This window comes from Populus trichocarpa, chromosome 10 (assembly GCF_000002775.5).
Source record: "Populus trichocarpa isolate Nisqually-1 chromosome 10, P.trichocarpa_v4.1, whole genome shotgun sequence".
Classification (NCBI taxonomy): Eukaryota; Viridiplantae; Streptophyta; class Magnoliopsida; order Malpighiales; family Salicaceae; genus Populus; species Populus trichocarpa.
The window spans coordinates 16,110,539-16,138,426 of NC_037294.2; the positions used below are offsets into that span (position 1 = coordinate 16,110,539).

At 34.2% G+C, this 27,888-nt stretch overlaps 5 protein-coding genes across 8 annotated transcripts; 3 read left to right on the forward strand and 2 right to left on the reverse strand.

Annotated features, from left to right (window-relative positions):
• The first annotated feature begins 379 nt into the window (after positions 1-379).
• On the forward strand, positions 380-1,807 carry LOC7485857 (stress-response A/B barrel domain-containing protein HS1). The gene is made up of 2 exons (XM_002314944.4): positions 380-665; positions 1,303-1,807. The coding sequence occupies exons 1-2, from the start codon at positions 526-528 to the stop codon at positions 1,481-1,483; spliced, it is 321 nt and encodes a 106-aa protein (XP_002314980.1). The 5' UTR covers positions 380-525; the 3' UTR covers positions 1,484-1,807.
• A 9,941-nt stretch (positions 1,808-11,748) lies between these two features.
• Positions 11,749-12,581, forward strand: LOC7468123 (stress-response A/B barrel domain-containing protein HS1). The gene is made up of 2 exons (XM_002314945.3): positions 11,749-12,032; positions 12,230-12,581. The coding sequence occupies exons 1-2, from the start codon at positions 11,890-11,892 to the stop codon at positions 12,411-12,413; spliced, it is 327 nt and encodes a 108-aa protein (XP_002314981.1). The 5' UTR covers positions 11,749-11,889; the 3' UTR covers positions 12,414-12,581.
• A 3,447-nt stretch (positions 12,582-16,028) lies between these two features.
• LOC7485859 (uncharacterized) lies at positions 16,029-18,740 on the forward strand. Of its 4 annotated transcripts, none has more exons than XM_024610761.2 (6): positions 16,029-16,205; positions 16,400-16,498; positions 16,602-16,729; positions 16,825-17,034; positions 17,124-17,318; positions 17,960-18,740. In XM_024610761.2, the coding sequence occupies exons 2-6, from the start codon at positions 16,435-16,437 to the stop codon at positions 18,323-18,325; spliced, it is 963 nt and encodes a 320-aa protein (XP_024466529.1). In that variant the 5' UTR covers positions 16,029-16,205; positions 16,400-16,434; the 3' UTR covers positions 18,326-18,740. The 4 variants fall into 4 exon arrangements, with proteins under 4 accessions (XP_024466529.1, XP_024466532.1, XP_002314982.2 ...); XM_024610764.2 differs by having other exon boundaries at positions 16,400-16,495; XM_002314946.4 differs by having other exon boundaries at positions 16,423-16,498.
• Positions 18,741-19,249: 509 nt separating this feature from the next.
• LOC7485860 (dihydrolipoyl dehydrogenase 2, mitochondrial-like) lies at positions 19,250-22,130 on the reverse strand. The gene is given in 4 exon segments (XM_024610760.2): positions 19,250-20,013; positions 20,016-20,390; positions 20,393-20,900; positions 21,677-22,130. Coding segments are annotated over 4 exon segments (1,530 nt in total). The 5' UTR covers positions 21,962-22,130; the 3' UTR covers positions 19,250-19,651.
• Positions 22,131-24,857: 2,727 nt separating this feature from the next.
• LOC7468124 (probable protein phosphatase 2C 13) lies at positions 24,858-27,268 on the reverse strand. Its single transcript, XM_002316027.4, has 2 exons — positions 26,791-27,268; positions 24,858-26,062 (listed from the first exon to the last, which is right to left on the reverse strand). The coding sequence occupies exons 1-2, from the start codon at positions 26,950-26,952 to the stop codon at positions 25,076-25,078; spliced, it is 1,149 nt and encodes a 382-aa protein (XP_002316063.2). The 5' UTR covers positions 26,953-27,268; the 3' UTR covers positions 24,858-25,075.
• Between the last annotated feature and the right edge of the window lie 620 nt (positions 27,269-27,888).

Consider the following 27,888-nt stretch of genomic DNA (forward strand, 5'->3'; position numbering starts at 1 on the left):
GTAAGAATAAGAAAATACTATGCAGGTTTTGTAAGTATAAGAAAATACTATGGTTTTCAGCATTGTTTGATTGTAAGAATGTATGATATATATAGGATATAACAACTAGGTAAAAAATAAATTAAAGAATTAAAGAGTTGTTACAACAGTTTAAAAAATTAATTTTTTTTAAAAAATTGTAATTATTAAAAATAAAAATAAACAAAAGTTTCAGAAAATATATACGTCGACTCTCACGCAGAAAAAAACATTTTTTCCTACTTGTTGTTGATTACTATTTTATTTTAAAATTTAGTATCGAAAATCTTATTTTTCCAATGAAAATCTTGACCTTAAGAGAACTGCAGCCGCCGTTGAATGGGTGTGTGGTGTATAAACACTATCATTCATATTTATCCAGCGAATGGGTGTGTGGGTTCGCTATTGCTTTAAATAGAGAAGGTAACCTCTCTAATTCCATTAGCTGAACAGCAAGAGATCGCACAGAGCTAGAGAGAGAGAGAGAGAGAAGTGAAGAGAAGAGGCATGGAGGGAGGAAAAGGGGTGGTGAAGCACATAGTCCTGGCCAAGTTCAAAGAAGGAACCACAGAGGAAGAAATTGAGAAACATATAAAGAACTATGCCGATCTCCTCAACCATATCGAGCACATGAAGTCTTTCGAGTGGTATTTAACATAAACCAGCTGTGATCCTTCTATATATTCTATTTCTCTGTAGTTCAACACTTGGTTCAGAACAACATGATTCGTTGTTTTACAACTCTAACTGTACCATCTTGGTGCACTGTTTACGAGTTCATTAATCTTTTGAGTTTCACTAACGATTAAAGTTTTTAGCTTGAGTGATTCTTTGTTATGCTATCTAAACCTATTTAATCAAGTTTTTATGAATTCAAATAATATAAAATAATAATGTGTTTGTACAAATTTTAAATTGAAAAAACCATTCATATGAAGAACTATATTAACGAATTAACATAAAATTATTTTTCATAGCATTACCCACCAAGCTAAGTTTCTGGATTAAATGATTTTCACCATTCATGTTTTTATTATTATTATTATAGAGATCATATATAATAATAATAATAAAAACAATAAGAGAGAAGGTTCGTTAATCAGAGATGAGACTGTAAGTTTAACTGTCCTGATTCCGAACTGTACAGAATGATTATGTAGCCGTCCAAGTTCATTGAGATTTTAACTTTTACCGGAACACTTGGCATGGTTTTAATTTCTATCTCCCGAAAAAAAATAAAAATCACATTCAATCTGTAACATTTTCATATGACATGATATACAGGGGGACGGACGTGAGCATTGAGAACCTTCATCAAGGTTTCACTCATATCTTTGAGGCTACTTTTGAGACATTAGAGGGCCGATCAGCATATGTAGCTCATCCTGCTCATGTTAAATTTGGCACAGCTTTGTTTCCTACCTTGGAGAAAGTCATTGTGTTCGACTACGTCCCCAAAGCTTAAACAGTAAGATTTCTAAAGGCTAGTCTTCTGCTATATATCCTCCTCTAGCCATGCATGATGCATTCTGTGATAATAATGGGATGGATTATGTGATGTAATAATCTCTGGAGTTGAATCTCCAAATTAGTATTTGTTTGTATTTTCTGTTTATGTATGTTGAATGGGATTATATTGCCATCTGGGACGAGCTCATGATTCATGTATATGATCCGCCACTGTATACAGAAGGGCCGAGAGTAGAGATAAGAATCCATCGTGGTATTCTAGCTCCTCCACTGTATAAAACCAAATTAAATAAACAATGGAATGTTTGTGACGAACTCATTCATATGATCTGCCCGTCATTTTTCTTGTCTGGTCATTATTATTGCGTTGCTGACTTGACCTTTTTGTGGCCGCCTATACTTCTAAAATCCCTTGATTAGTACAAACCAGTTTCGTGCCCCCACGATGCTGCGTGCTACACCATCTGAGGAAAAAGATGCGAGAGCGGATGCGGGGAGCTATATAAGCAGTGCAGATATTGTTTTTAGGATGATATGGAATCATGTTTTGAAGAAAAGGCTCCGAATTTTCTAACTCAAAAAAAGGATGGCAAAATTTTATCACTGTTTCATACAACGCATGAACGGCGCCAAACACAAAACAGCCTCGCATCCGAGTTGCAATTTTTTCCGGCTTATGTGAGATGTTATTTATGAGATGAAAATACTCTAAAACAAAGCTTGGATACTCTGTACCTCAATGAAGAAAGTGTTGTTTCTAAAATATCAGGCGGAATTAATGATAGCATATAAGTCTACCATGCATGGAAATTAAGGGCTTGCATGATGTTTGAATATGAACACTACTTTTTCATAAAAAATGGTCCATAAATGACATGGATGTGTTAATGGATTCATAAAATCTGTACTGTTTTTGAATTCCAAGGGCAATGGATAGATGATAAGTCTAAAAATTGGTTAATAATAGCAACGCGAAAAACGGTTATAAGTGAAAACAAGAGTGACGGATCGTTAAACCTGACGCATTTGCACTATTTATTTTTTTCTCTTTCATGTGAAGCAAGATACTCTACAAGCAGAGCGTGCGGGTTTATTATAGTTTGAACTGGCTTTGAGGAACCTCGTGAATGCACGGTAGTTTTTATATGGAACATGTCATAGTCTGTTTGTTTTTAAAGGATCATAGCGTTCAATGAGATGTCAGCAGGAATTCTTAACACGGACAAAGAAACATTAAATAGTATCATGTTGTCATAATCTTAGTGCAGCATCATTTCAACGGGTGTTTGAACAAAAAAGGAAGAGGACGGTAATTTATGATGCATACCTTCTAAATAATTCCCAGGTTTCTCCATGTTGCCAATTACCAAATTGCGTAGCTCCTCTCGAATCTAGACATGAAAAATGCCAGTACATAAAATAATAGCAGTGGAACTATCGATGATGATTGTCAATAGCCTCATGTGAGCTATCTTTAAAGCTTGATCATCTCGATAGCCTAATACTGGTACTAAACAAGAGGTCAATATGAATATGGTTAGCCTATAATCATACCTTGCCTGCACTGCAGGAACAAATCTTGTAAATGTCACTGTTGTAGCTGCAGATAAAAAAAAAAAATGAAATGTGTTAAATAATTTGAAGCAGCTTTAATTTGTTTATCTATTTAATATCACTAACGGGTTGGTAAGTGATGAGCTCCAACACCTGGAGCACCACCTACCAAAGTTGATAGCATAATATTCAAACCTTTTCCAAGTGTAGCTCCTGAAATAAATGGAACAAAGGGAGAGAACGTATAGCTTCCAGAATTTGAGCACAAAATATTAAAGTTCTTGTAAATTTATATATTCCTGAAAAGTATACGATTTACAAATCCATCTTTATAATCTATATCAAGTTTAAACAATGTGCAAGTCTACTCACAGAAAAATCAAAGACAACAACCACTGTTAGAACCATCCAAATAATTGTATTGACACCAAAACTATCATAAAGTGTTTTGAAATATGTGAGAGCTAATCCTACTTTATTGGAATGAATAATCTTTCTTGGATCATAGTTAGCTAGTTTCTTCATCTTTCTCGCGAGCTCAACTACCTTAATGGATGCCTCAAATGGAAAAGCCTTAACCCACTGGCATCCTCTAGGGCAAGCTCATATATCACTCTCTTGAACTTGAGATTTAGAAGCCATATAATTTGCTTTTCGGTGAAGGCAAGGAAGCAAACCTTTGAGATAATGATGGCTTGGAGGATGATTCCTACAGGGAGAGAGACCAGAGTCTCATATTTATGTGTGACATATGTCTTGAACTTAACAACAACATAAAGAAATGTTGGCTGCACATGACAAATTAATTGAAAGCTTCTTTGAGAGATTCATCTAGAAAATAATTTTGGCACCTAGCTTATGCTATTTCATTGTTTCTATGCACTTGAATGCACTAATATGGAGAGGAGAAATCTGGAATTTAAAGGTCATAGATTCAAATATGTGAGATAAATACAACCATTAATGTGGTTTCAAGTACCGAATCACATTGATGGATCTTGATAGAAGCTGTAGATTATATCAAATAGAAGTAGAGATAGAAGTAAAAAAACCAATCTAGATAATGCTAGTCACGTTGATGGATCTTGCAATGTAAGTATTTTATGGGTTGTAGACTTTAAGCACGCAGGACCATAAAAAATTCTCCAAAAAATGACATGCATGGCCAAATAATGTTGGAAAAACAAAACCTGTTACTTTGAGATACCTCAGAGAGAAAATTCCAGCACCATATGCTGCGTGGCTTAATTTTTCAAATGAAGATTTGTGCATCTATTGTTCTTCTCTTGAGAGATTCCTAGGCTTGGACAGAAATGGTATATTAAGCAAGGCCGATTAAAGGTACCATAGCTCGTGGTGTGACACTGGAAGAAGATGAACAGCTTAGATTGAAACTGCATCTAGTCTTTAAATTGAAACTTTGATAGCTTCTCATGTGATTTAACGTTCATGTTAGACATGAGAAATCATTCCTGGTGATGAATACATGCTGTAAAAACGGATGTAAATCATATTGAACAGAGTAATCACATTTGACAAACTTTGGCCATGTAAATCATACTGAACAGAATAAATGCATTTTGAGTGAAAGAATTGGTCTATTTTTCTTTTATAGACAAATTAAGAGAAGCAATTTCTATTGTAAAATCCAACTTATATATCTGGAAACTGTGAAATTTGAATTAAGAGAGAGAAGCCCTGATTGAAAGAGAGCATATTTGTAAAGAATCTCGAAGGGTGGCTATAGATTATACATAAACAGTAGCCGAACTTCATTTTTTTCATTTTTTGTTAATTTATCATGCGTCATGAACGACCGATGAGTTTTTAAGTTTGTGTTCATATTTTCAAAGCAATAATAAAAAAAAAATTGCTAACAATAATTGATTTTGTTTTTTTATAGCTATTTTAACCTTATGGGTTGCTTTCTTTCTAATGGAATATGAAGTCATCCTTTGTCATATAGTGATGTCTAATGATAGATGATTAACCCTCTTGAAAGACATTTTAACCAAAGAAAAAAAAAGGTTTTGAGTACAATAATAAAATTATAATTGTAAATTTTAGAAGTTGCTATTTAATATTATGATTACTAAGAAATCTATGATTTATGAGAGTTCGAGTAAAAAACTAGTTATGCAAAGGCAAGATGCATCATCCCTAGAGCATCATACCTGAAGTAAGTTGTATTGTTATTTGATTATTTTTCTAGGTCAAGTTTCTATTCATTGGTTTTTTTCTTCTAAAATCTAAGGTACCTTATTGGGTTAAATTCTAACTACTCTAAAGTCTAAATTTTACCATTGTATTTATTTTTTTATATTTTATATTTTTGTATTTTTAACATCAGAGGGTATACTTTACTGTGTAGTTTTACACCATTAGGTATTAAAGTCTACAGCTAAACTCCAACACTTTATATATAAAGTGAACAAAATGATTGATGAATGATTTTTGATATTTTGGTCAAACCATAATGGATAACCATAAACTAATTACAGTATCCATTATTTTTTAGGTCCTTTTTGTTTTCAGGTTTTAAAAGTGCATTTGAAAAAAATTAAAATTTTTAAATTTTTTTTCTTTCCTTCAAATTAATATTTTTTTGATATTTTCAGATAATTTTGATGCGTTTATGTCAAAAATAATTTTTTAAAAATAAAAAAATTATTTTGATGTATTCCTGAGTGAAAAACACTTTGAAAAACAACCATAATCACACTCTTAAACACCCTCTTAGAAAGCATGATGAAAATGTTGTGATTTTTATCTTTTAAAAAATATGCTTGGAAAACTTTTAAGATTTGATCGCATACATGAAAAAAAAATATTTTTTTGTTTTTTGAAATAAAATTTTATTTTTTTTGCATTTTATGCTCCTTTTGAATTATTTTTTTTAAATTTTTTTTAGAGGAAACCAGTTATTTTTAATATCATATTTGTATCTTAAGGTGTAAGTTTACAACCCGTTATAATGCAAAATTATTGGAAAAAACATGCAAGGGCCCCACAAGTATTTAAAAATGCCATTTGAAAATTTGAAGTTTTTTTTAATATTATTATTAAATATATTGGGTTGGGCCGGACGCAGCCAATTTGGGTTGGGCCGACAACGACCTAACATGCATGGCTCCTTCTTCTTCTTCTTTTTAGGTTCGGGTTGGACCCGACCTAGCCATTTAGGTCGGACCCAGCCAGGTCGGGATGGGCTGACTGGCGGCCCAACAAACCTAGCCATTTTTTTGGGCTGGGCTGGATCCGATCCAGCGTTCCAGCCATCAGGGTTGGACCGAAACAGGTTTAACCCAATTTGCATCTGGTGGCAGAAGCCAGCAGTTGAAGGGTGTGGATTATTTCACATCCTGCATGTAGACAAGAAAGGAGGGAAGGAGAAGAAGGAGCTCACCTGGCACAGGGGTTACGGTTGTCGCCACTAATCTGGATGAGGACGGTGGAAGTAGTGGTGGCTCACGATGGCATTAAGGTGGGGTTTGGTTCCTATGGTGCAGGAAGAAGATTGGTGGTGGTGATTCCTATTGCCAGCGAGGAGATGGGTTGGTGGAGGAGTTCACGACAGTGCTGAGGTGGTGGTTGTTGAAAAAACAGTGGAGAGAAAGAAGGAAGAGTAAATTGCAGAAAAATAAAGGGGTTATTTTTTGCCAACTTTTCTCCTGATTTTTTTCATGCTCAAGGCATGGAAACCACCCCAATTTATAGGAGTTGGAAGAGGGACATTTTGTCTTTAATTATGTCACATCTTGGCCTTTGATTCAGCCCCAAAGGATCCCACCCGTTAGGTCAAAGTGGGTATCATGAATTGTCAAATTTGGCAGTTGAAAGCTGTCTGAGTTGGCATCTTTAGTGAAAAGTAGCCCCTTAAGCAGTCTTTCTAGTGAAAATTAAAGAAGAAGATAAACAGTAACCAGAATGGCGCCGTTTTCGTAAAGTTCAATTTAGTACTTTGATTTGTGATTTTTCTCAATTACAATCCTGATTGGTTTCAAAATTTCATTTTTGTGCAATTTTACCCCTAACGAACTTCAATTTCAGCCATTTTTTCATTTTGGTCCTTGATATTAGATTTATGCAAATTGACCATTAAACTTTCAATTTTATCCCCATAAATCGATGCCTTTTACATAAAGGTTTTTTACTGCAAATTTCTTTAATTTAACCTTTAATTGACCCCAGAACTTTAATTTTATTGTATTTTTACCCCTGTCAAATTTTCACCACCCTACGGTGAACAATTTGTCCATAGTATTAAGGGGAACAATGTGTCCATAGTAAAATGTAGGGTGAATGTTGTGCAGCCGCACTGTTCAACCCCTTACGTTTTACTATTGGCTCATTGTTCACTGTTTTTTTTTACCTGTAATATAAACTATATGGGAAAAACATTGTGCAAATCCACAGTGTTTTTCCTATATATATATATATATATATACAGAGAGAGAGAGAGAGAGAGAGTACTTATTACTTACAATCTAAAGTGTGTGGAGTGAACACTATATTGGTGCACTGTTCATTCCCTTGCGTTTTAATATGAACGAATTGTTCATTATTTTTTTTACTATAAATTTAAGGGGAAAATGTATAGGGTGAACATTATGCAGCCGCACTATTCACCTCTTGATGTTTTACCGTAGACAACATTGTTCACTTTTTTTAGGTTTGCTATAAATGTAAGGGGGGAAAATATTGAATTCAGTTGAGTTTATGATCTAGGTTCTCTCTAAATAAACTAAAGTGTATGGGGTGAATGTTGTGTAGATACACTGGTCACACTTTTATGTTTTATTGTGGACGACATTGATCATTGTTTTTTTTTTAAGGTTTTATTATAAATTTAAAAGGAAAATGTGTGAGGTCAACATTATGCAATTGCATTGATCACCTCTTCATGTTTTATTGTGGACGATATTGTTTTTTTTTTTTTTAGATTTGCTATAAATTTAAGGGAAAAAAATATTAAATCCCGATTAAGTTCATGGTCAGGGTTCACCCCACAAGTTTTACTATGCACGACACTGTTTTTTTTTTTGTTCAAGAAAAAATATTTTCTTTTTTTATTTCTATTTTTTAAAATTAATCGTACTCTTATTTTTATTTTTATTTAGAAAGCCTATTTAAAATGACAATTATTTTTTAATTATGCATTTAATTTTTGAGAAAGTTTTTCTGATTAACCTATATTTTTTAATTTTTTTTATAGATGAACTTTATTTTTAAAAATAAAAAATATATTTTCAAATAATATGTCTAATATGTTTAGCCTTATATATTTTTTTTAATTTTATTCAATCAATTTAATGTGTCTGTCTATTTTTATTATCGTTTGATTGAATAAAAACAATTAATAAATTTAGCAAATACAACCATATAAATGTCACATCTTGTGAAATTAAGTATCTTGATCTACACCTCTTTCTTGATTTTTCCAGTTTTTATTTTTAGTAATCGCTTATAAGTTTTTTTTTTCCACTTATTAATACACATAGTTTTCAATTTATTTGATTACATGTAAGTATAAGTTTTTTTTTATTTTCACTTAGAATTTTTTTAAATACAAAAATGTGTTGAAAAAGTCTATATATAATTTTTTTTATTGAGAAAAAAAATATCTAACCCGCGGTGAAATGCGGGTCAAATATCTAGTATTTTATATATTAATTTGATTTAGGATGTCGCGGTAGTGATTTTTTTTTAAAATAATTTTTGTTGGGAAATGCATCAAAATAATATTTTTTTTATTTTTTAAAAATTATTTTTAACACTAATACATCAAAACAATCCAATAATATAAAAAATAATAATTTTTTAAAAAATCAAATTTTGATGAAAAAAGCCATTTGAAATGCAATTTCGAGGTGCGACTTAGAGATACCATTAAATTTTTCATTTTAATGCTTGATTGGATAAAGAAAAAGTTACAACTCTAAGGGACATGGCATATTTTTTTAGGATGACTTATTATTAAATTCCTGAATGATAGCTTGATTAAATATTAATTTTGATTTTCCAAAAGAAATATGATAGCTGGCATTTTATAACTTTTATGAGACTTAATATCCTATTTTTAAAAATATACAAACTAAAATTTATTTATATTGGATTTTATGTAATTGAAGATAAATTAAATTAAATATTTCATTAAAGATAAAATCAATCAATTGGATGAGCAATTATGACTAAAAAAAAAAAGAAAAATCATAACTTTGAAGTTATAAAATCCTGTTTTTAAAAAATAATTGAGAGGTTTGAAATAGATATAATTAATGGGATTTTATTTATAACTAAACAGTATAATCAATATACTATTTTTGATATTTATATCAATTAATTAACATAAAATTATTGATTGCAAATGCACATAAGAAAATAAGAATAATTAACATGAGCTAATATATATATATCTTTGAATTTCCCACATATTAATCTTTGTAAATTCTTAACTTTCTAACTAATTGCGTTTTAAATATACCATCCGTTGATGTACTTGCTTCGTACTAATTTTAGATATAATTAATGGGATTTTATTTATAACTAAACAGTATAATCAATATACTATTTTTGATATTTATATCAATTAATTAACATAAAATTATTGATTGCAAATGCACATAAGAAAATAAGAATAATTAACATGAGCTAATATATCTTTGAATTTCTCACATATTAATCTTTGTAAATTCTTAACTTTCTAACTAATTGCGTTTTAAATATACCATCCGTTGATGTACTTGCTTCGTACTAATTTTTGTCCTCAATAAGCAATCCCATGTTTACTTTTTCACGAGAGAGGGTGAACTAAACGCGATAGTAGATTTTTGGTCTGATGACAATGGAAGGATGGTGTATAGGTTTTTTTTTACGTTGAGTTAGGATGGCCGTATTCTGACTGTGCTAATTTAAAATAAATAAATGGTATTATTTTTTTTAAGAAAAAATCACGGTGCTATTTTTTTTTATATAAAAAATCTTTTTTCCTGACTGAGTGGTTGGTTCCATTTTCATCAACACTGCCACGCGTTCTAATGGTTTCCACCATGGAACAAAGCCCATGCATGGAGACCCATTGGGCTGGATCTGGGGCTGGAATGATTGGTTTGAAGAATTAGTAGAAAATAAATGGAAATAACTTATAAGTTCAACCATAGAGTTGCTTTTATTTTTATTTTTTTATTGTTCATTTTTATTTTTAATTTTCACCAAAAGATTGTTCATGAAGATACTTTTCAGAGGTATTTAATGTTTCATCTCTCTATTAAATTTGACAAAATTTGCACAAAAATAATCATCTGACATCTTACTACACCAACTGCTTGCTTTTTTATCAGCAGATTCCACCATAAAACAAAGCCCATAAATGAAGAATAGATTAAACGCAAACAAACATGATATGAGTATCCAATGGAGACCTATTTGGCTAGATCTGGGGCCGGAATGGTTGGTTTGAAGAGCTGATAGAAAATAAATGGAAATAACTTATAAGTTTGACCATGAAGCTCCTTTCATTTTTTTTTTTATTATTGTTCATCTTCATTTTTAATTTTCACAAAAAAAACTGCTCATGGAGATACCTTTCAGTGGTATTTAATGTTTCATCTCTCTATCAAATTTGACAAAACTTGCACGAAAATAATTATTTGACATCTTACTACACCAACTGCTTGCTTTTCTACCAGCAGATTCCACCATAAAACAAAGCCCATAAATGAAGAATAGATTAAACGCAAACAAACATGATATGAGTATCCATGGAGACCCATTGGGCTGGATCTGGGACCAGAATGGTTGGTTTGAAGAGCTGTTAAAAAATAAATGGAAATAACTTATAAGTTTGACCATGAAGCTCCTTTTATTATTATTTTTTATTATTGTTCATCTTCATTTTTAAATTTCACAAAAAAAACTGCTCATGAAGATACCTTTCAGGGGTATATAATGTTTCATCTCTCTATCAAATTTGACAAAACTTGCACGAAAATAATTTTCTGACATCTTATTACACCAACCGCTTGCTTTTCTACTAGGAGATTCCACCATAAAACAAAGCCCATGAATGAAGAATAGATTAAACGCAAACAAACATGATATGAGTATCCATAGAGACCCATTGGGATGGATCTATGACCAGAATGGTTGGTTTGAAGAGCTGTTAAAAAATAAATGGAAATAACTTATAAGTTCGGCCACGAAGCTCCTTTCATTATTGTTCATCTTCATTTTTAATTTTCACAAAAAAAACTGCTCATGGAGATATCTTTCAGGGGTATTTAATGTTTCATCTCTCTATCAAATTTAACAAAACTTACATAAAAATAATTATCTGACATCTTACTGCACCAACTACTTGCTTTTCTACTAGCAGATTTCACCATAAAACAAAGCTCATGAATGAAGAATAGATTAAACATAAACAAACATGATATGAGTATGCATGGAGACCGATTTGGCTGGATCTCGGTTCAGAATGGTTGGTTTGAAGAGCTGTTAGAAAATAAATAGAAATAACTTATAAGTTTTACCATGGAGCTCCTTTTATTTTTTGATCTTCTGTTTGAAGGAGAATCTAAAAACAAATATGAGGATGCATGGAGATCTATTTGGCTGAGTCTGGGACCGGAATGATTGGTACGAAGAGCTGTTAGAAAATAAATGAAAATAACTTATAAGTTCTACCAAGGAACTCCTTTTATTTTTTATTTTTTTCTGTTTGGAGGAGAATCTCGAAAAAAATTCTTAGTACTGAAAAAAGAATCCTCCTTGGCTGCGTGGCGGGTCTACCACCACGTTTTTATCATCGTACTTCTTCCTTTGTCCGAGAGCAGAGAAAGAGAAGACATGGCAACCAAAACTCCAAAGCTTGTGAAGCACACATTATTGGCTCGGTTCAACGATGAGATCACACGAGAACAGATCGACAACTACATTAATGACTATACCGATCTGCTCGATCTCGTTCCAACCATGAAGAGTTTCAGCTGGTAATTAAAATAAAGCCACTTTTCTACATTCTCTCTCGAGTTCATTAAGTAATACCAATCCTGCTTCAATTTATGTATTTATCACACACAACTAGCCTCACGCTGCAAATTCATGCAGAGTCCAAAATACAGTCCATAGGGTCTTTGAATAGCATTTTCTAATATTATTAACCATTTTTTACTTTATTATGTGACAGGGACACGGATTTGGGCAAGGAGTCTGCGGAGCTAAACCGAGGATATACTCATGTCTTTGAAGCTACATTTGAGATTATAGCAGGTTTGCAAGAGTACATCGTTTCTCCTGCTCACGTTGCATTTGGAAAACGTTTTATGCCTGCTTTGTCACAGAGTCTGGTGATAGACCACTTTCTCCACTAAATGTTCAGGAGTAATGACTTCGGCCGGGTTATTTCATGGGAATAAGTAATGTAATGTGCAATAAATGCTGGTTTTGAACCACTGAGTGTTCGTGTCTTGATCTTGTTTGTGCTATGTGAAGGGAGCGCTGCTATTCCTTAAAAATAAAGCCATTGGGGTTAAGTTTCAGTTTTTCTATATTTTTCCATGATTAATTTCGGTTAATGTAATGTGCAAAAAATGCTGGTTTTGAACCACTGAATGTTCGTGTCTTCATTTCTTGTTTGTGCTAAGTGAAGGGAGCGCTGCTATTCCTTAAAAATTGTTTAGTTTTTCAATCTAACTCGGGGGTTGATATGAGGTAAAGCTCAGGTAACGGGTCGGGATGACTCGAGTTGACCCAAATCAGTGTAAAAATAAATGTGATTATTATCATAGTCTTAAAACTAAATTTAAGGATTGGTCCAGGGCAAGGCTTGAGTCAGGAGTGAGGTTGACCGTTAACCTGGATAGCTGTAAGGACAAAAATAATTATTATCATAGTTTTAAAACTTGATTTGATGGTAGACTAGAGATAAGGCCCAAGTCACATGTCGGGAGGGCCAACATAAAATAAAAATTGTTAGTATCATAGTTTTACAACTTAATTCGGGAGTAAACTCAGAGCAAGGCAAAATTGAAGTTTGTCAGGGGTAAGATTGCACAAAATTAAAATTTTAAAGCCAATTAGGGGTGTAATTGAGAAAAATCACAAATCAAAGGATTAAATTGAATTTTATCAAAATGGCACCGTTTTGATTATTGTTCATCTTCATTTTTAATTTTCACCAAAAAAACTATTCACGGAGATACTTTTCAGGGGTATTTAATATTTCATCTCTCTATCAAATTTGACAAAACTTGCACGAAAATAATCATCTTACATCTGACTACACCAACTACTTGTTTTTCTACCAGCAAATGCACTTGTTTCTGCCAATCCCAGATTGTTGGGCGGGTCAATCCCAGTCATAAAAAAGAGAGGTCAAGTTTGTTGAGTTGCTAGTCGGTCGAACCCAACTCGGTTGGGATGGGCCCAAATGGCTCAAACCAGACCTTTTTTTAGGGTTGGGATGGACTCGGCCCAACAATCTAGGATTGGTAAAAAACAGGTTCGACCTAGTTTGTATCTGCTAGTATAAGCTAGCAATTGCAGAACATGAATTATTTCACGCCTACATGCAGACAAGAGGGGAGGGAAAGATATAAAGGAGCTCATCTGGCGCAAGGGTAGTAGTTGTCGTCATTGGTCTGGCTGAGGAAAACAAAAGTACTGGTGGCTCATAGTGTTGTTGAGGTGGTGGTTGGGTTCCAATAGTGTAAGAAGAAGAAGTTTGTGGTGTAGATGGAGAAGGAGAGATTGACAAAGGTGGTTATGTCGCCGACGAGGAGACGGGCTGGTGTAGGAGGTTGTGTTATGGTTGTTCATAGCGATGCTAAGATTGTGGTAGCTTAAAAAACAATGGAGAAAGAGGTGAGGAATAGTAAAATTGCATAAAAATAATGGGGAAGAGATTATTTTTTTCTAACTTTTCACTAATTTTCTTCATGCTTAGGGCATAGAATCCACCTCTATTTATAGGGGATGGAAAATAGATATTTTTTCTTTAATGGTGTCAAATATTAACCCTTAATTCAGTCTCAAAGGATCCCAACTGTTGGCTTAAAATAAATATCATGAACTGTCAAATCTAGTAGTTAAGAGCTACTTGAGTTGACCTTTTTGAACCAGCTCCATAATGTTTTGGTGTTAATCGGTCAGAAAAGACAATATCGGGGTGTAGTCAGATGTTAAATGATTATTTTTGTACAAGTTTTATCAAATTTGATAGAGAGATGAAACATTAAATTCTCATAAAAAGTAGTCTTTAGAGCAGTTTTTTTCGGTGAAAATTGAATAAGAAGATAAACCAAACCAAAATGGGAGTAACTAAAAAATGGGTTATGACATCCTTGTTCTTTAAGATAATTTATACAAATCTGATCCCTTTCATTGTCCAAGATTATACTATGAATTCTCTCATTGTAGACTTTTTGTTCACTCTTTTTTTTTCATCCCAATTTTTTTTAAGTCCACTATTTATGTGTTAATCTGAGATCAATCTAAATAAGATGTTAAAGAAGGATAAAATTAAAGAACAAAAACCTAGAGTGAAAAGAACATAGAAAATAAATGGTGGTTTCAATATCTGTGATTTGAACCTTGCATCAGGTTGATTTTCTAGTCAGGTTTTAAAGCTACGATAATAATCATTTTTATCCATACGTTGACTCGAGTTAGCCCGTGTTGACTCTTACAACCTATGAGCTAGGCCTTGCCCCAATTGATCTCCGAGTTGAGTTTTAAAACCATGATAATAACAACTTTTATTTGTAGATTGACTCGGGTCTGCCCGAGTTGACCTAATTGATTTGTGACCTTGGCCTTGTATCGGGTTGACTCTCAAATCAAGTTGTGAAACTATGATAATAACAACTTTTATTATTATGCTGACCTGGGTCAACTCTGGTCATCTTGACCTGTGACTCGAGCTTTGCTCCAAATCAACCTTCGAGTTAGATTTTAAAATTATAATAATTTTTATTTTTATCCTTACATGTATTGAATGAACAATTTTGGAATTAAAAGTTTTTTCAGAGATATTTAAGAATTAAAAATAAAAAAATATTATTTTTGAAAACATGTATTTTTGGTACCTTTTGTCTTGGAAGTGCAAAAATTCACTTCAAAATTATTTCAAAGATAAATTTAATTTTATATCTCTATCCCTTCAATCAAACATATTTTTGTCTCTACTGTCTCTGTTACTTTTATTCTAGAACAATAACCAAACATATTGATGTCTCAATTGTCTTGTAAATTGATGATTGTTTCATTGGATATATAAAATCCATTTGTTTTTGCTTTTTAAAAGTGTTTTTGAAAAAAAATAATTTTTTTTTCTTATTACAAATTAATTTATTTTGATATTTTTAAATTATTTTGGTGCTTTAATGTTAAAAATAAATTTTTAAAATTAAAAAAATATTATTTTAATATATTTTTAAATAAAAAATATTTTAAAAAATAATTATTAAACAAATTAAAGCGAGGTTGAAGTCTTGCCTATACAAGAAATACCAGAAAGTGGTTATTGGATCTCATCTGATCTTGGATTTTGTCCTCAATAACCCATCGTCATTTTCATTTTTAACATATTTTTGTACTTTAATTTGGGGTGCGTGCTACCAAATCAATTCCCTTGTTTACCTGGTGAGTTGATAATGGAAGGATGGTGTATAGGTTTTTTTTTTTTTAATGTTGAGTTAGGATAGCCATAATCTGGTTAAGAGAGACGGTAATTTTTAACAAAGTATAAAATGCAATGAGTAATAAGATTGAAAGATCAAATTAAAAGAAAAAAAAATAAAAGGTAGAATTTAAAACCCGACCCGACCATTTTTCATCCGTAATCCTTCAACGGCTCCAACTTAGATGGGCCATATTAATCTTCCTATGATAAGATTTGGGCCGTAGTTGTTCATGGGTAAAACTCATGCCCATGGGCTTTTCCCCACATTTATCTGGGTCTTACAAGGAAAAAAAAAAAAAAAAAGCAAGAAAAGAAGAGGAGCCAGATTTTTAATTTTCATGGTAGCTAGCCTCCTCCTCCGTCCCCGTGTTTACCCATATAAAGGAGAAGAAGAATATCACCAAATAAATGAATTAAAAAAGAGTAGAAGAAAAACAAGAGGTTCGATTCTTTCTCGCTTCGATTTCTGATCTCTATGCAGGTACGTGTCAATTCGCTTCTGTCAATAGTGACTCTAGTTAGGGTTTTTTTGGGTAAAGATTTGCATGCTTTTGTGCCTTTTCTCTTATATTTATTTTATTTTTTATTTTTTATAATTACAATGAACAAGACATCAGTTTTATGAAAAATCTTAGCTAGTTATAATTGAAGAGTTTAATTATTCTGGTATTGAAGGATTTTGGCTCTGTGGGTTTCAGGAGGAAGGGTGAATGATGGGTTCTCAAGTCGAGTCTGTTAAAGAAATTGTTTCTGACCGAAAACCCGAAAGAGGTGGTATGAATCTTGGATTTGGATTTTATTACTTCATTGACTGCAAATGGAAAAATTATTGTTTTTGACAAGGTGGTTTTTAATGGGTTTGTCTTGATCTTTAAAGAGATGGAATCGCGGGTGGAAGCTATATGGGAAAAAATGAATAAAGGAGTTTCTAATAAGACTGCTAAATCATTTTCAAATAAGCGTAATGTTTCGACTGTGAATGCTAGTTCAAAGAAGGCGAATAATGTGAGGATGTTCTCTCTCTCTAGCTCTTTTGAATGGGATTTTAGTTGTATTGGTGGTTGATGTTTTATTTGTTTCTGCTGATCTTTATATGGTAGAACTGGATGGCTTATCTTGGCTTGACACCTAAGGAGGCAGACTCCTCTGGACAAGATGGGGAGGTGCAGCAGAATGGTACCAGCGTTGAAGACAGTAAGGTTGCTTCCTTGTGGGAGCACATGAATAAAGGAGTACCTAATAAGTTGCATAAAACGTTTTTGAACAAATCTTGTTCAACAGTGGATGAATCTTCGCAGCCTAAGTCTGATGTGAGGGCTTTTCTTGCCTCTATTTTTATGACGAGATTAATCAGTTGATGGTTGTATTGATATAGTTTGTTAACTCTCTTATTTCATAGAATTGGATGACCTATCTGGGCATGGCAACAAAGCGAAAGGAATACTCTGGGCATGATGAACCACAGAGGAGAGCTAATGATATACAAAATGGAAGCGGTGATGAGGCCAGGAAGCTTGCTGCTGCAGCTCTCTCTGCAGTTAAGGATGCTGCCGCCGCAGCTGCAGCAGCAGCAGCAGGCCGGGGTAAAGTTGAGGTGAGCTCTTTTTCTCCTTTTCCCTGTACTTAGCTAGCCATCTTATTGCTTTTTAGCCATGACAACTGTTTGGCTGAGCTTGACAATTGTTTGCAGTAACATGAAGATGGATCCATTGCATGATAACCAGTATTAGTTTCTTTGCTAAATGGGAATAATTTATGATAAAAATGTCTGAATAAGTCATCTCCTAACTCTTTAAACTTGAGTTGCATCTGCTTGTCTATGTCAAGTTATGGCCGTTTCTAAGTTAACTTTAATCAAACATGCCTCCTTTATCCAACACAGGTAAGAAATTGATTTGAATTTCAAGCATGTTCTTGTTCTGTGTGCCAGTTTATGTACCGTCACTTTGATTGTCATGGTAATGTGGTGCAAGAACAAGGTTATCAAGTACATCTCAGCTATCTGGTTTTCTTGGTGCCTATGCGAAGCATGTTATACTGTGCGTTCCAAAACATTTTTTGTCAAAGAAATTGGTGTGGAGTCTGGTTTTAGATATATGTTTATTCTTGTTTATCAAGGTGGATTCTTTGTGTGTTATTGTTGATTCATCGTCACTCCTTTTTCTCTTTTATCCCCCTAGATTTCCTTTTATTCATTCTACATCACATAGTTCACAAAATTTGTTTCCTTTTCAGATTAGGGAGGTTCGGGACTTTGCTGGTCAGGAAATTGAAGTTAGGAAGCTTGTTGATGCAGATTCAAAAGAAGCAACTGAAAAGGCCAAAGCTCCTGCATCTTCTGCTGTTGATGCTGTTCTTGAACAAATCAAGAAGAAACCAAAGCTCAGTGTGCTTGACAAGACGAAAAAGGATTGGGGAGAATTTAAGGAAGAAAATAAGGGGTTAGAAGACGAGTTGGATGCATACAAGAAGAGCTCAAACCAGTATTTGGAGAGGGTTTCTTTCTTGGAACGAACAGATTACCGGGAATTTGAGAGGGAGAGAGATGCACGGTTGGCGCTACAGGCCAGGAGGAGGACAGATATGCGAGAGGATTTGTGATTACACGTCCCAGTAACTCCACCATCGTGAATTTGCAGTGAACATGGGGAAAGACAGAGGAAGTCCTGGGATTTTGCATAAGGGATACTTTGTCTTTGATGTGCAGTTAAGGACTGTGATGAGCAGAGTGATGGATTGGTGTTTTTATTTAGATGTCCGAAATGGTCAAGGAAGTGAAATTTTAGGTCCTTCTAAAAGAAAAGAGAAGTGGTGAGAGCAGTCGTGAGAGCAGTCGTATTTGTAGCAAATGTTTGTCCTCTTTCCTATTTTTATTAGATGGTTTCTTATTTGGGAACTTGGAGCAACTACTGGCGTGTGATCATTGGAATTTGGAACATGATGGATGAAATCTTTTTCTGTTGTAGTTCTCATTTCACCGTGCAATACATGTTCTACCACCGTTATGTTTTTATCATTTCACCATGCAATACATGTTCTGCCACCCGTTATATCTTTCCTTTTCATAGGCACGAGGACTAGAGGGATTATCATCCAATACAGCACGTTCATTTCTGTAACAAGGCTAATAAATAGTCATTTCAATTTAACAAACTTCTCCTTGTAGGCAAGTATAGAGCTCGTTCCTGTTTGAAAAATGGATGCTTTAAATTGTCAGTAATGGATACACGCAAACATTCATAGACAGGCTCGAGAGAAAGGAAGTGCTTGGCTGTATCCTTAGTTGATGGAGGTCCCTGCATATTGCAACCCCCCGCCATACACATAATACATCTCTAGAGGAAGGAAAAGGAACAGAACATTCTGACGTTTGCGCGTCGGGTGAGACAAATGGAACGCGCAAATCGAATGGTTAATTCTTCGATTTTTTTGCAAAGGTTATTGATGACCTGCACCTGTGACTAGGCCGAAGATACAAGCCTGCTACATTTCACATATCACTGGTAACCAAAACTAACAGTAGCAAAAAGCCAACAGCTCCACGACTATAATGCATCCATGCCACAAATAGGCTGGAAACTGAATTAAGAATTCAGCAATTAGGATGGGATCCCAACAACCATCTCCACTGACAATTCTGTAGATCACAAGTGAAAGTCCAGTGGAACCTAGAATAAATCCCAGCTGCACAAACATACCCGGACAATTAGTAAAGACCATCGACTAAAAATACATGTACTCATCTCATCATGAATGTTGGACGTGTTTAGTTATTCTCATATAGATATAAGGAAATGAATGGCAAATTCCTATTCAAACATTCCATCGGCTCCAATAAAGGGTGAACAAAGCAGAGGGCAGTTTTTACTAAGGAATTTGAAAAGTCCTTCAGCAAAAATGAAAAGAAGAAGGTAATAATCGATCCTTTTAGATGTGAATGGGCTTGTCATGAGTAGCCATGGCAGCTTCCTTCAATGCCTCACTCATTGTTGGATGTGCGTGGCATACACGTGATATGTCCTCGCTAGTAGCATCATAAGCAAGAGCCAGCACTGCCTCATGAATGAGCTCTCCAGCATTCGGAGCCATGATATGGACTCCCAATATTTTGTCTGTCTCGTTCTCTGCAATTATCTTGACTAACCCTTCAGCATCATCAATCGCCTTGGCACGACTGTTTGCCAAGAAAGGGAACTTCCCAACACGGTACTCAACACCAAGTGCCTTAACCTGCTCTTCAGTTTTACCAACAGATGCAACCTCAGGATGTGTATAGACAACTCCAGGACCTTATCATAGTCGACATGGCCGTGCTTGCCTGCTATGAATTCTACACAAGCAACTCCATCCTCTTCTGCCTTGTGTGCTAACATTGGGCCAGGAATCACATCCCCAATAGGATAGACACTGGAAACATTTGTTGCAAACCTTTCATTGACTAAAATTCGACCACCCTTGTCAGTCTCCACACCAATCCTGTCCAGCCCAAGTCCAGCAGTGAATGGAGTCCTACCAGCAGAGACAAGAACCACATCAGCTTCAAGAGTTGTCTGGTCACCACCAGATGCCGGTTCAACTGTCAACTTCACACCATTTCCAGAAGTATCAACTCCTACAACCTTAGTTGTGAGCATGAATTTCATCTTCTGCTTCTCAAGTGTACGTTGAATTGCTTCCGAACTTCCCCATCCATGCTTGGGACAATATCTGGAGCAAACTCAACGACAGTGACTTCTGAACCAAGCCGGGCCCACACTGAGCCCATCTCAAGTCCAATATAGCCTGCCCCAATGACCACAAGTTTCTTTGGAATCTGCTGCAAAGCCAAAGCACCAGTAGAAGATACAATTTTCTCTTCATCAATGATAATCCCAGGTAGAGACTTGACATCAGAACCCGTGGCAATTATGATATTCTTACCTTTCACAACAGTGTTCCCACCATCAATGGTGTCCACTGACACCTCGTATGGGGATAAGAACTTGCCATACCCTTTGACATAGTTGACTTTGTTCTTCTTGAATAAACCTTCAATACCTCGAGTAAGGGTAGATACGGCTTTGTCTTTTTGGGCCATCATGGCAGGTAAATCAACCTCAACAGAAGAAAACTTCACTCCATGGCTAGCAAATGAATGTTGGGCTTCATGGAACATGTGTGATGAGTGAAGAAGAGCCTGAAAATAAGAAGGGCTAGACCAATTCAAATTTGATATATGTTAAGGCATGCAGACATATTGTCCCTGTGATTAAAAAAAAATAACAGAGTTACAAAATATAGGTTAAATAACTAAATCAAATGAATAAATAAATTAGTCTACAATTCAGGAGTACGACTTCTGGTTGTTATCTTCAAAATAGCACAAGAACATACACAATTGATAATACATTGAATTCCAGCCCACCTTAGACGAATTAATATAAACGAGCTGCTAACTATTCTATACAAATCACCATGTCTACCACAGGTAGGTAAGCAGATAATCAGTAGAACGAATCAAACACACCTTAAAAGTTCTACTTTGATACTCTAAATCCACTGCCTAACAGGAATTGATTACAGCATACTTTGGTCCTTGCATATACTGCACAATGCACTTTCACGTCAGGAAATCAAAATGCTGAATCCAATAGAGAAAAAAATCTTCCACTACTTCTGATTTCTTTCATTAAACAATCAAAAACTTATCGAATAGCCAAATAAAAAAATGTTCGAAAATTCATAAGGGTGTCACATGACAAGAATTCTCTATCAAACAAGCAATAAAAAAAATTCCATTTTCAACTGAAAACTCATCAATCAAATTCAGCCAACAAACAATATAAATGGATCTGAAACCAAACAAACCATAAAATCTCACAAAAAAAAAAACGGATAGAAAAAAATCAACAACTTTAATACAAGAACAGGTAAAAAAAAAAAAAAAACCAAAACAAAAAAAAAAGAAATTACCTTTGAAGGGATACAACCAACATTAAGACAAGTACCGCCAAGAGTACCGCGTTTTTCAATACAAGTAGTCTTAAGACCCAGCTGGGCAGCTTTAATAGCAGCCACATAGCCACCTGGTCCACCACCGATGACAACCACATCGTTCTCTTCAGATCCTGAGGTAGCAAACCCACGAGAGAATTTTGTGAGTGAATAAGACAACTTGAAAGCATCAGCACTTGGAGAATTTGATAAGTTTCTTGTTAAAAAGTATGCCTTTCTCTTTGCAATACCTGCCATCGCCATTTTTGATGGTCTGGTAGAATCTGTTAAATCGAACAAAACCTCTTTTTTTTTTTTTTGTGTGTTGTTTTTATTTTTGGTCTACTTGGGACATCGTCTTTTTGACAACTCAGAGGAGGCTACAATCTCTTAGACAAGATTCAAATTAGTCCCTAAACTATAACTTGAATCTCAATGGAATTCTTTTGTTTCAAGGGACTCATATTTTCAATTGAGCTTTCTGCCTCAACGCTTCACATATTTTTAATGGAAAACATCACTTTAAAGAGGCATCATTTGTTGAGAATTTTATCAAAATTTTGAAGTTCAATTAAGACAGAAATTATTGAAAAACTCGATCCACAAACTTAAATAATATTTTTGGAATATTATTTCACAGTACTATTACTAAATTTATCTCCAATTTAAGTTTAACATGGACAATTTACACATGTACATGAATTTCTTAAATGTAATCGCAAGTTTCTTGCAATCTTTTAAATTTGAAAAATTGAAATAAATAATACCTTACAGATTAAAACCTACAAGCCCACCTGACCTAATAGCTAATGAGGTAAGGACAGGAGATTGAGTGGAAGTTCTTTCTTTCTTTATATTTTTTTCAAGGGTAAGAAATCAACTTCTTGTTTCCTTTGCTGCCATGGTTCTTAATGTAATGAGAGCCATTGGTTATTCTATTCTTTGAGGTGGGGCATATACGCAACTTGAATAAGAGTACAATTCCTCAACTTAATAAAAAGATTCCAACAATACACAACATACTTGTTATTTATGTTTTATAAAATAAAAATTATCCTCGTTTAGTTTAACAAAATGTTAAATATTTTAAAAGGCCTTATTTATAATTTTATCTAGGGTTCTATTCATCTTAAGGTGACCATGGTCTGCCCTTGTTTTTTTTTTTAGTTTAACGTGGGTGTCCGAGCAAGCTTGCGCGCACCTCGACTAATCTCACGGGCCCTGAAGTTAACGACCATGTAAGCCTCCAGTAGCCATCATATAAGCAACCACAGGGCTCGAACCTGAGACCACAGAGAGAGCAAACCTCTTGGTCCCAAGCTCTTACCACTGGTCTGCCCTTGTTTTAACATTGAATACGAGGAGCAGGTTAGTGGATCGACGACTAATATATAAAGTCGGAGTACTTATTTCCCACCCATAGAAAATGGAAAGTTCAGTTTGATTTTTTTTTTTTTTGGTATTTTATCATCTTAACACAATTTGTCAAAAGTATTTAGAAAATCACATGGGTTATAAAAATATTTAGAAAATAACACAATTTCAACACGATTCTGAATATTAGTTTTGTAACAACTGCTATTGGAAATAATGATTGTTTACTTGAAAAAACAAAAGTGAAATTAATTAATATGTACAAAAGTTAACATAAAATTTTATGAATATCTAATTGTCAAAATATGAGAATCAAGATCCAATAATCAAGAAATAAGAGGGGAGATAAGTTGGTATGATATGAAAGAAAAATAAAGGAAGAAAAAGAAAGGAAATAAAGAATGAATCACTCAGAACACATCGGGACTCTGTTTTTTACACACCTAATATCGTTAAAAAGACCTCGACGAGATGATTCTAACCGCACCATGAAAGAACACCAAACGAGGTTATAATTGATTAATGGTTTTGTTTGATGTTAACCAAACCCTAAAGTATCTTAACCCAAAATTAACCCTAAACAAAATCACTAATTCATTACAACCTTGTTTGTTGGTCTTTCATGGTATGGTTAGAATTGTCTAGTCAAGATTTTTCTATTGATACCAGGTGTGTAGAAAACAAAGCCCTAATATATCTTCGGTAATCTATTCTTTTTTTTCTCTTCTTTTTTCCCTCATGGCACATCAACTTATTTTCCATTTTATTTCTTAACATTCGGATCTTCATAGTTTTTATGTTGATTTATGTAGATGTTAATTAATCTGCATAAGACATACACATTTGATTTGTGTGTAAACAACCGCTATTTCCAATAACAGTTGTTATAAAATCAATATTTAGAATTACGGTTGTATTGAAGCTGTGTTATTTTCTAAATAGTTTTATAATTGGTGATATTTTTACTGAAACTTTCACCAAATTGTATTATTTTTCAAAAAAAAAATCCGATCTTGATTCCTTCCAAAATTTATAATTACAGTATTAACTAATGGGAGAGATGGTGTGCATTCAACGGTTTGCATGATTGAGATGTATGCCTCTTGTTTTTCATGTAAAAAAAATGAGCTTTTTGTTTAGGTGGGCTAGGATTATAAAAAATCAAAAGGTCGAACGCTGAGGTTGGTTTTGTGAGTTAACCGTGGATCAGCAAATTGATTCAAATCTTTTCTAAAATTATTTGGATAATAGTTAAAAATATATATTCTTGGAGTTAATTAAAAAAAAATTAGAGTTGATCACCAAATTATTCCAGGTTAATTTTCATAACAACTAGAAATCTAGACCAGGTTTTAAATTTACAAATTATCGGAATGATGTATGACAAGTAGCGTAAGATATGTGGGGTATGGAATATAGCCTCCACCATTCCTATGTCCATTTGAATTTTTATGCATTTGGATTTTGTTTATTGAAACTCTAGAAAACAGTGGCCTTGGAAACCCTAACATTACCTTTTTGTTTTATTTTTAAGAACTGTAAGTGTTTGTGTCAGGATAAGCTTACACTTAAACTAACGATATCTGAAAAACAAACTCAGAACCCCAGCCCCAAGAAATCCTTCACGGTTCCTACAGTTCTAAAATAGAACTCTTTTTTCTAGAATATTGCTTCACATTCTCAAGAATTAGAATTGTAACCAGAATTACAATCAAGAGGTACATTACACGAGTTGAATTCTCGTTTCATAATCCCTACGGACAGGTCGCAAAACAGAGACGATGTGTAAAAGAGAAAACAAAACAAGAAACAGATAAAAACTACTGGCTGCATTACAACAGAGACTCACATCTCACTTGATGTATTACCCTAATCCCGCATTCTCCTCTACCCTACAAAACTGCTGGCTATTTTTTCTAAACCATCTGAAACAGCCACAAACAGATAAAAACTCTTTACCATATCAAATATCAGTAAATAATGTGAAATAATTTGAATGCACAATCAATTGCCTTCAAACAAGGTCTTCAGCTTGTTCCGAGCCTCCTCAGAGAGGCAGAAGCACCTCAACCTTCGTCTCTGAGGTGGGCATGACTCAACAGGATTAGGTGACGAGAAGCAGACAACAACAGCAGTGAGATTATCAGCTGAATGGAGGCTAGATGCTTCCATGACTAGTTCTCTGGCACTGAGTTCTGGGTCATTATGCCGCCTAAGCCCACGACGGACAAGGCTTACAGCATGCTGGCTTGACATAACATCCCAGATACCATCACAACCAATGATCATAAATTCATCATCCTCTGATAACATAAACCGTTGAACATCCGGCTCAGCAATGAGAGGTGATGTGGAGCCAAGTGGAAGCTTAAAATCCCAGTCCCCAAGGGCTCTTGTAACAGAAAGATAACCATTAACATATTCATCTTCGATATAACCACCCAACTCCTCAACCCGCCTGCGTTCTGGCAAATAAGAAGGCTTGTGATCTTGAGACGCATCAACAGCTACCCCTTTCCTACATAGAACTGCTCGGCAGTCACCAGCATTTGCAACCACTAAATGCCTTCCAAGAACTAGGGCAGTCAATGCTGTTGTTCCGCATGAACTGTTAACAATGCTTTCATCAGCCAATGCACGGTCAGCCAGCAAAAATGCTTTTCTATGGGAATTAATCAGTTCTTTTAGGAAGATATCATCAATATCTGATATTTGTGGCAAGTCAAAATCTTCAAAAAACAATCTCATTGCATTCCTCTTGACATAAGCAGCTGCATCAGGCCCTCCATGACCATCAAAAACTGCATAAAAAGAACTTGGACACTTGAAATAACCCAGGTGGGCAGATAGATCATCAATCCTAATGTGTTCATCATCCATAGACAGCCTTGTTCCAATATCAGCATAGCTACCAGAACGGATGCATGGAAAAGGCTTGGCAGCAGAAGACTCAACAACAGTTTCATTAAGGGTCTCTGTGCAGCTCACAACCTACAATGCAAGAGAGAAAGAGGTAAGTACAAGTTTGGCGATATCAGTACTTAAAGCAAGAAATACAACACCACAACATTTTGAAGAGATAAACTGCACTACAGACAAGAAAGCATGTGGAAAAAAATGATAATAAACCCAAAATTACACACTAACAAATATAGGTTGCACAGATTTCACCAACTCTATCAGTAACCTATCCAGTTGAAGGCAACTTCTAACTCCCTAATACTGTTTTCATTCAGACCCGTCTATTAAATTAGGCAAACCTTTGACTTCATGAACTAACATTCATACATCTTATAAATCAAGGGGGGAAACCCATAATTTATGGTTGAACACCCTCAAATCATATACAAAACAGCTCTAATCCTATTATCCCTAACCATAAAGTAAAGGGCATGTATCTAACTTGTAATCCTAAACATTAATAGCCTCACGACAGCATTTAGGACCAAATTCCCCTCTGAACACAAAAAAAAAAAAAAATCAAAGAAAAACTCAGTTCGGGATCAAATCGCCACCAGAACACCCAAAATCAATGAAGCTTAGCGGTCCAATTATCTTGAGAAATCCAAAAAAGAAAAGCAACCTGATCAGTTTCTTCCTTGAATGGGTAATACAAGCTACTATTTAATACATTAAAAAAAAAACTTCAAAAAAAGTCAAGAAACCGATAATAAGTCTTGAAAATTAAGGAACCCCGTAAAGAAAAAGAAAGCACGTACCGACTCAAAACGCGAGATTTCTGTGGAAATCGAATCAAAAACAGGAGTGGAAGGAGTCATGTTCTGCTGATCTTTAGCCAGGCAAAGTTGATATTGCACATCAATAACATTACACATCATGTCTGCTGTTTCGGTCCCCGTTTTTCGACTACTCACTATCATAATCTCAATCACGAAGTCGTTTTTTTTTAACACAAATTCACCTTCTTTCTTTTCAGCTCTTCAAAAGAAACGAAATTTCGGGTTTTGATTTTTAATCGATTCGGAATCTAGAATCAGAGAATTGCTTTTTATGGTGCGTGTCTTGTTTTTTGGGTGAAATTAGGGTTCCTAGATCGAAGCAGGTTCTGATTTGAGTTTTCCTTGAATTTATTTATTTGGGGTTCGTGAAGTGGGTGACCGACGCGTGGGCGTTAAGATTTTGAAGAGACTGAGACGGCCACGAAACTAGATCCATACACACTTTCAAACGTGAACCCCTTGTGTGAATAACTAGACGGATTTATCCTTTTGTAATTTGGATTTTGGACTTTGCGGGGGTTTTTTTTTATATATAATTGTGAGGTCACGCGTTGGATAAAGTTTAGACTAAGAATTAGATGGATTCCTTCCTTCATAGTTAATTAGACGGTGACGTTTTATTTCCCACTTTGTAAAGAAAAGGGTTTGCTATGATGCAAGCTCTTTCTTCCTCTTGAAGCATCTGGTTTTTAACAAAAAAAAATTTCTTGCTTTCATTTTCGTTCATGGTGGTAATTAGAAGGTTTGTTTTTTCATGCTTATTTTGAATTTAAATTAAAAAAAATATCATTAGCACACCAAATTAAATATAAATATATTACACTCCAGTTAGGGACTACGGTCTAAACGGAGGTTATTGAAAAAAATTAATTTTTTAATATTTTTGAATAATTTAAATATACTGTTATTAAAAATAATTTTTTTAAAAATAATAATTTAAAAAATAATTCCATACCTTTTCATTTATTTAAAAATAAAAATAGTCTTCATATACAAAAATTGATAAAAGAGAAACCTTTTATAATCAAACCAAATAAATTTTAAGTTAGGCAGTGGATGATAGACATGCTTTTAAAA

What these genes read in the sequence shown, in the direction of transcription:
- LOC7485857 (XM_002314944.4), top strand. Translation starts at nt 526, where the DNA reads ATGGAGGGAGGAAAAGGGGTGGTGAAGCACATAGTCCTGGCCAAGTTC. An exon ending in CACATGAAGTCTTTCGAGTG is followed by an intron (nt 666 to 1,302) that starts GTATTTAACATA and finishes CATGATATACAG; the next exon opens with GGGGACGGACGTGAGCATTG.
- LOC7468124 (XM_002316027.4), bottom strand. Translation starts at nt 26,952, where the DNA reads ATGATAGTGAGTAGTCGAAAAACGGGGACCGAAACAGCAGACATGATG. An exon ending in AAATCTCGCGTTTTGAGTCG is followed by an intron (nt 26,063 to 26,790) that starts GTACGTGCTTTC and finishes CTTGCATTGTAG; the next exon opens with GTTGTGAGCTGCACAGAGAC.
- LOC7468123 (XM_002314945.3), top strand. Translation starts at nt 11,890, where the DNA reads ATGGCAACCAAAACTCCAAAGCTTGTGAAGCACACATTATTGGCTCGG. An exon ending in ACCATGAAGAGTTTCAGCTG is followed by an intron (nt 12,033 to 12,229) that starts GTAATTAAAATA and finishes ATTATGTGACAG; the next exon opens with GGACACGGATTTGGGCAAGG.
- LOC7485859 (XM_024610761.2), top strand. Translation starts at nt 16,435, where the DNA reads ATGATGGGTTCTCAAGTCGAGTCTGTTAAAGAAATTGTTTCTGACCGA. An exon ending in CCGAAAACCCGAAAGAGGTG is followed by an intron (nt 16,499 to 16,601) that starts GTATGAATCTTG and finishes TGATCTTTAAAG; the next exon opens with AGATGGAATCGCGGGTGGAA. An exon ending in CAGGCCGGGGTAAAGTTGAG is followed by an intron (nt 17,319 to 17,959) that starts GTGAGCTCTTTT and finishes TTTCCTTTTCAG; the next exon opens with ATTAGGGAGGTTCGGGACTT.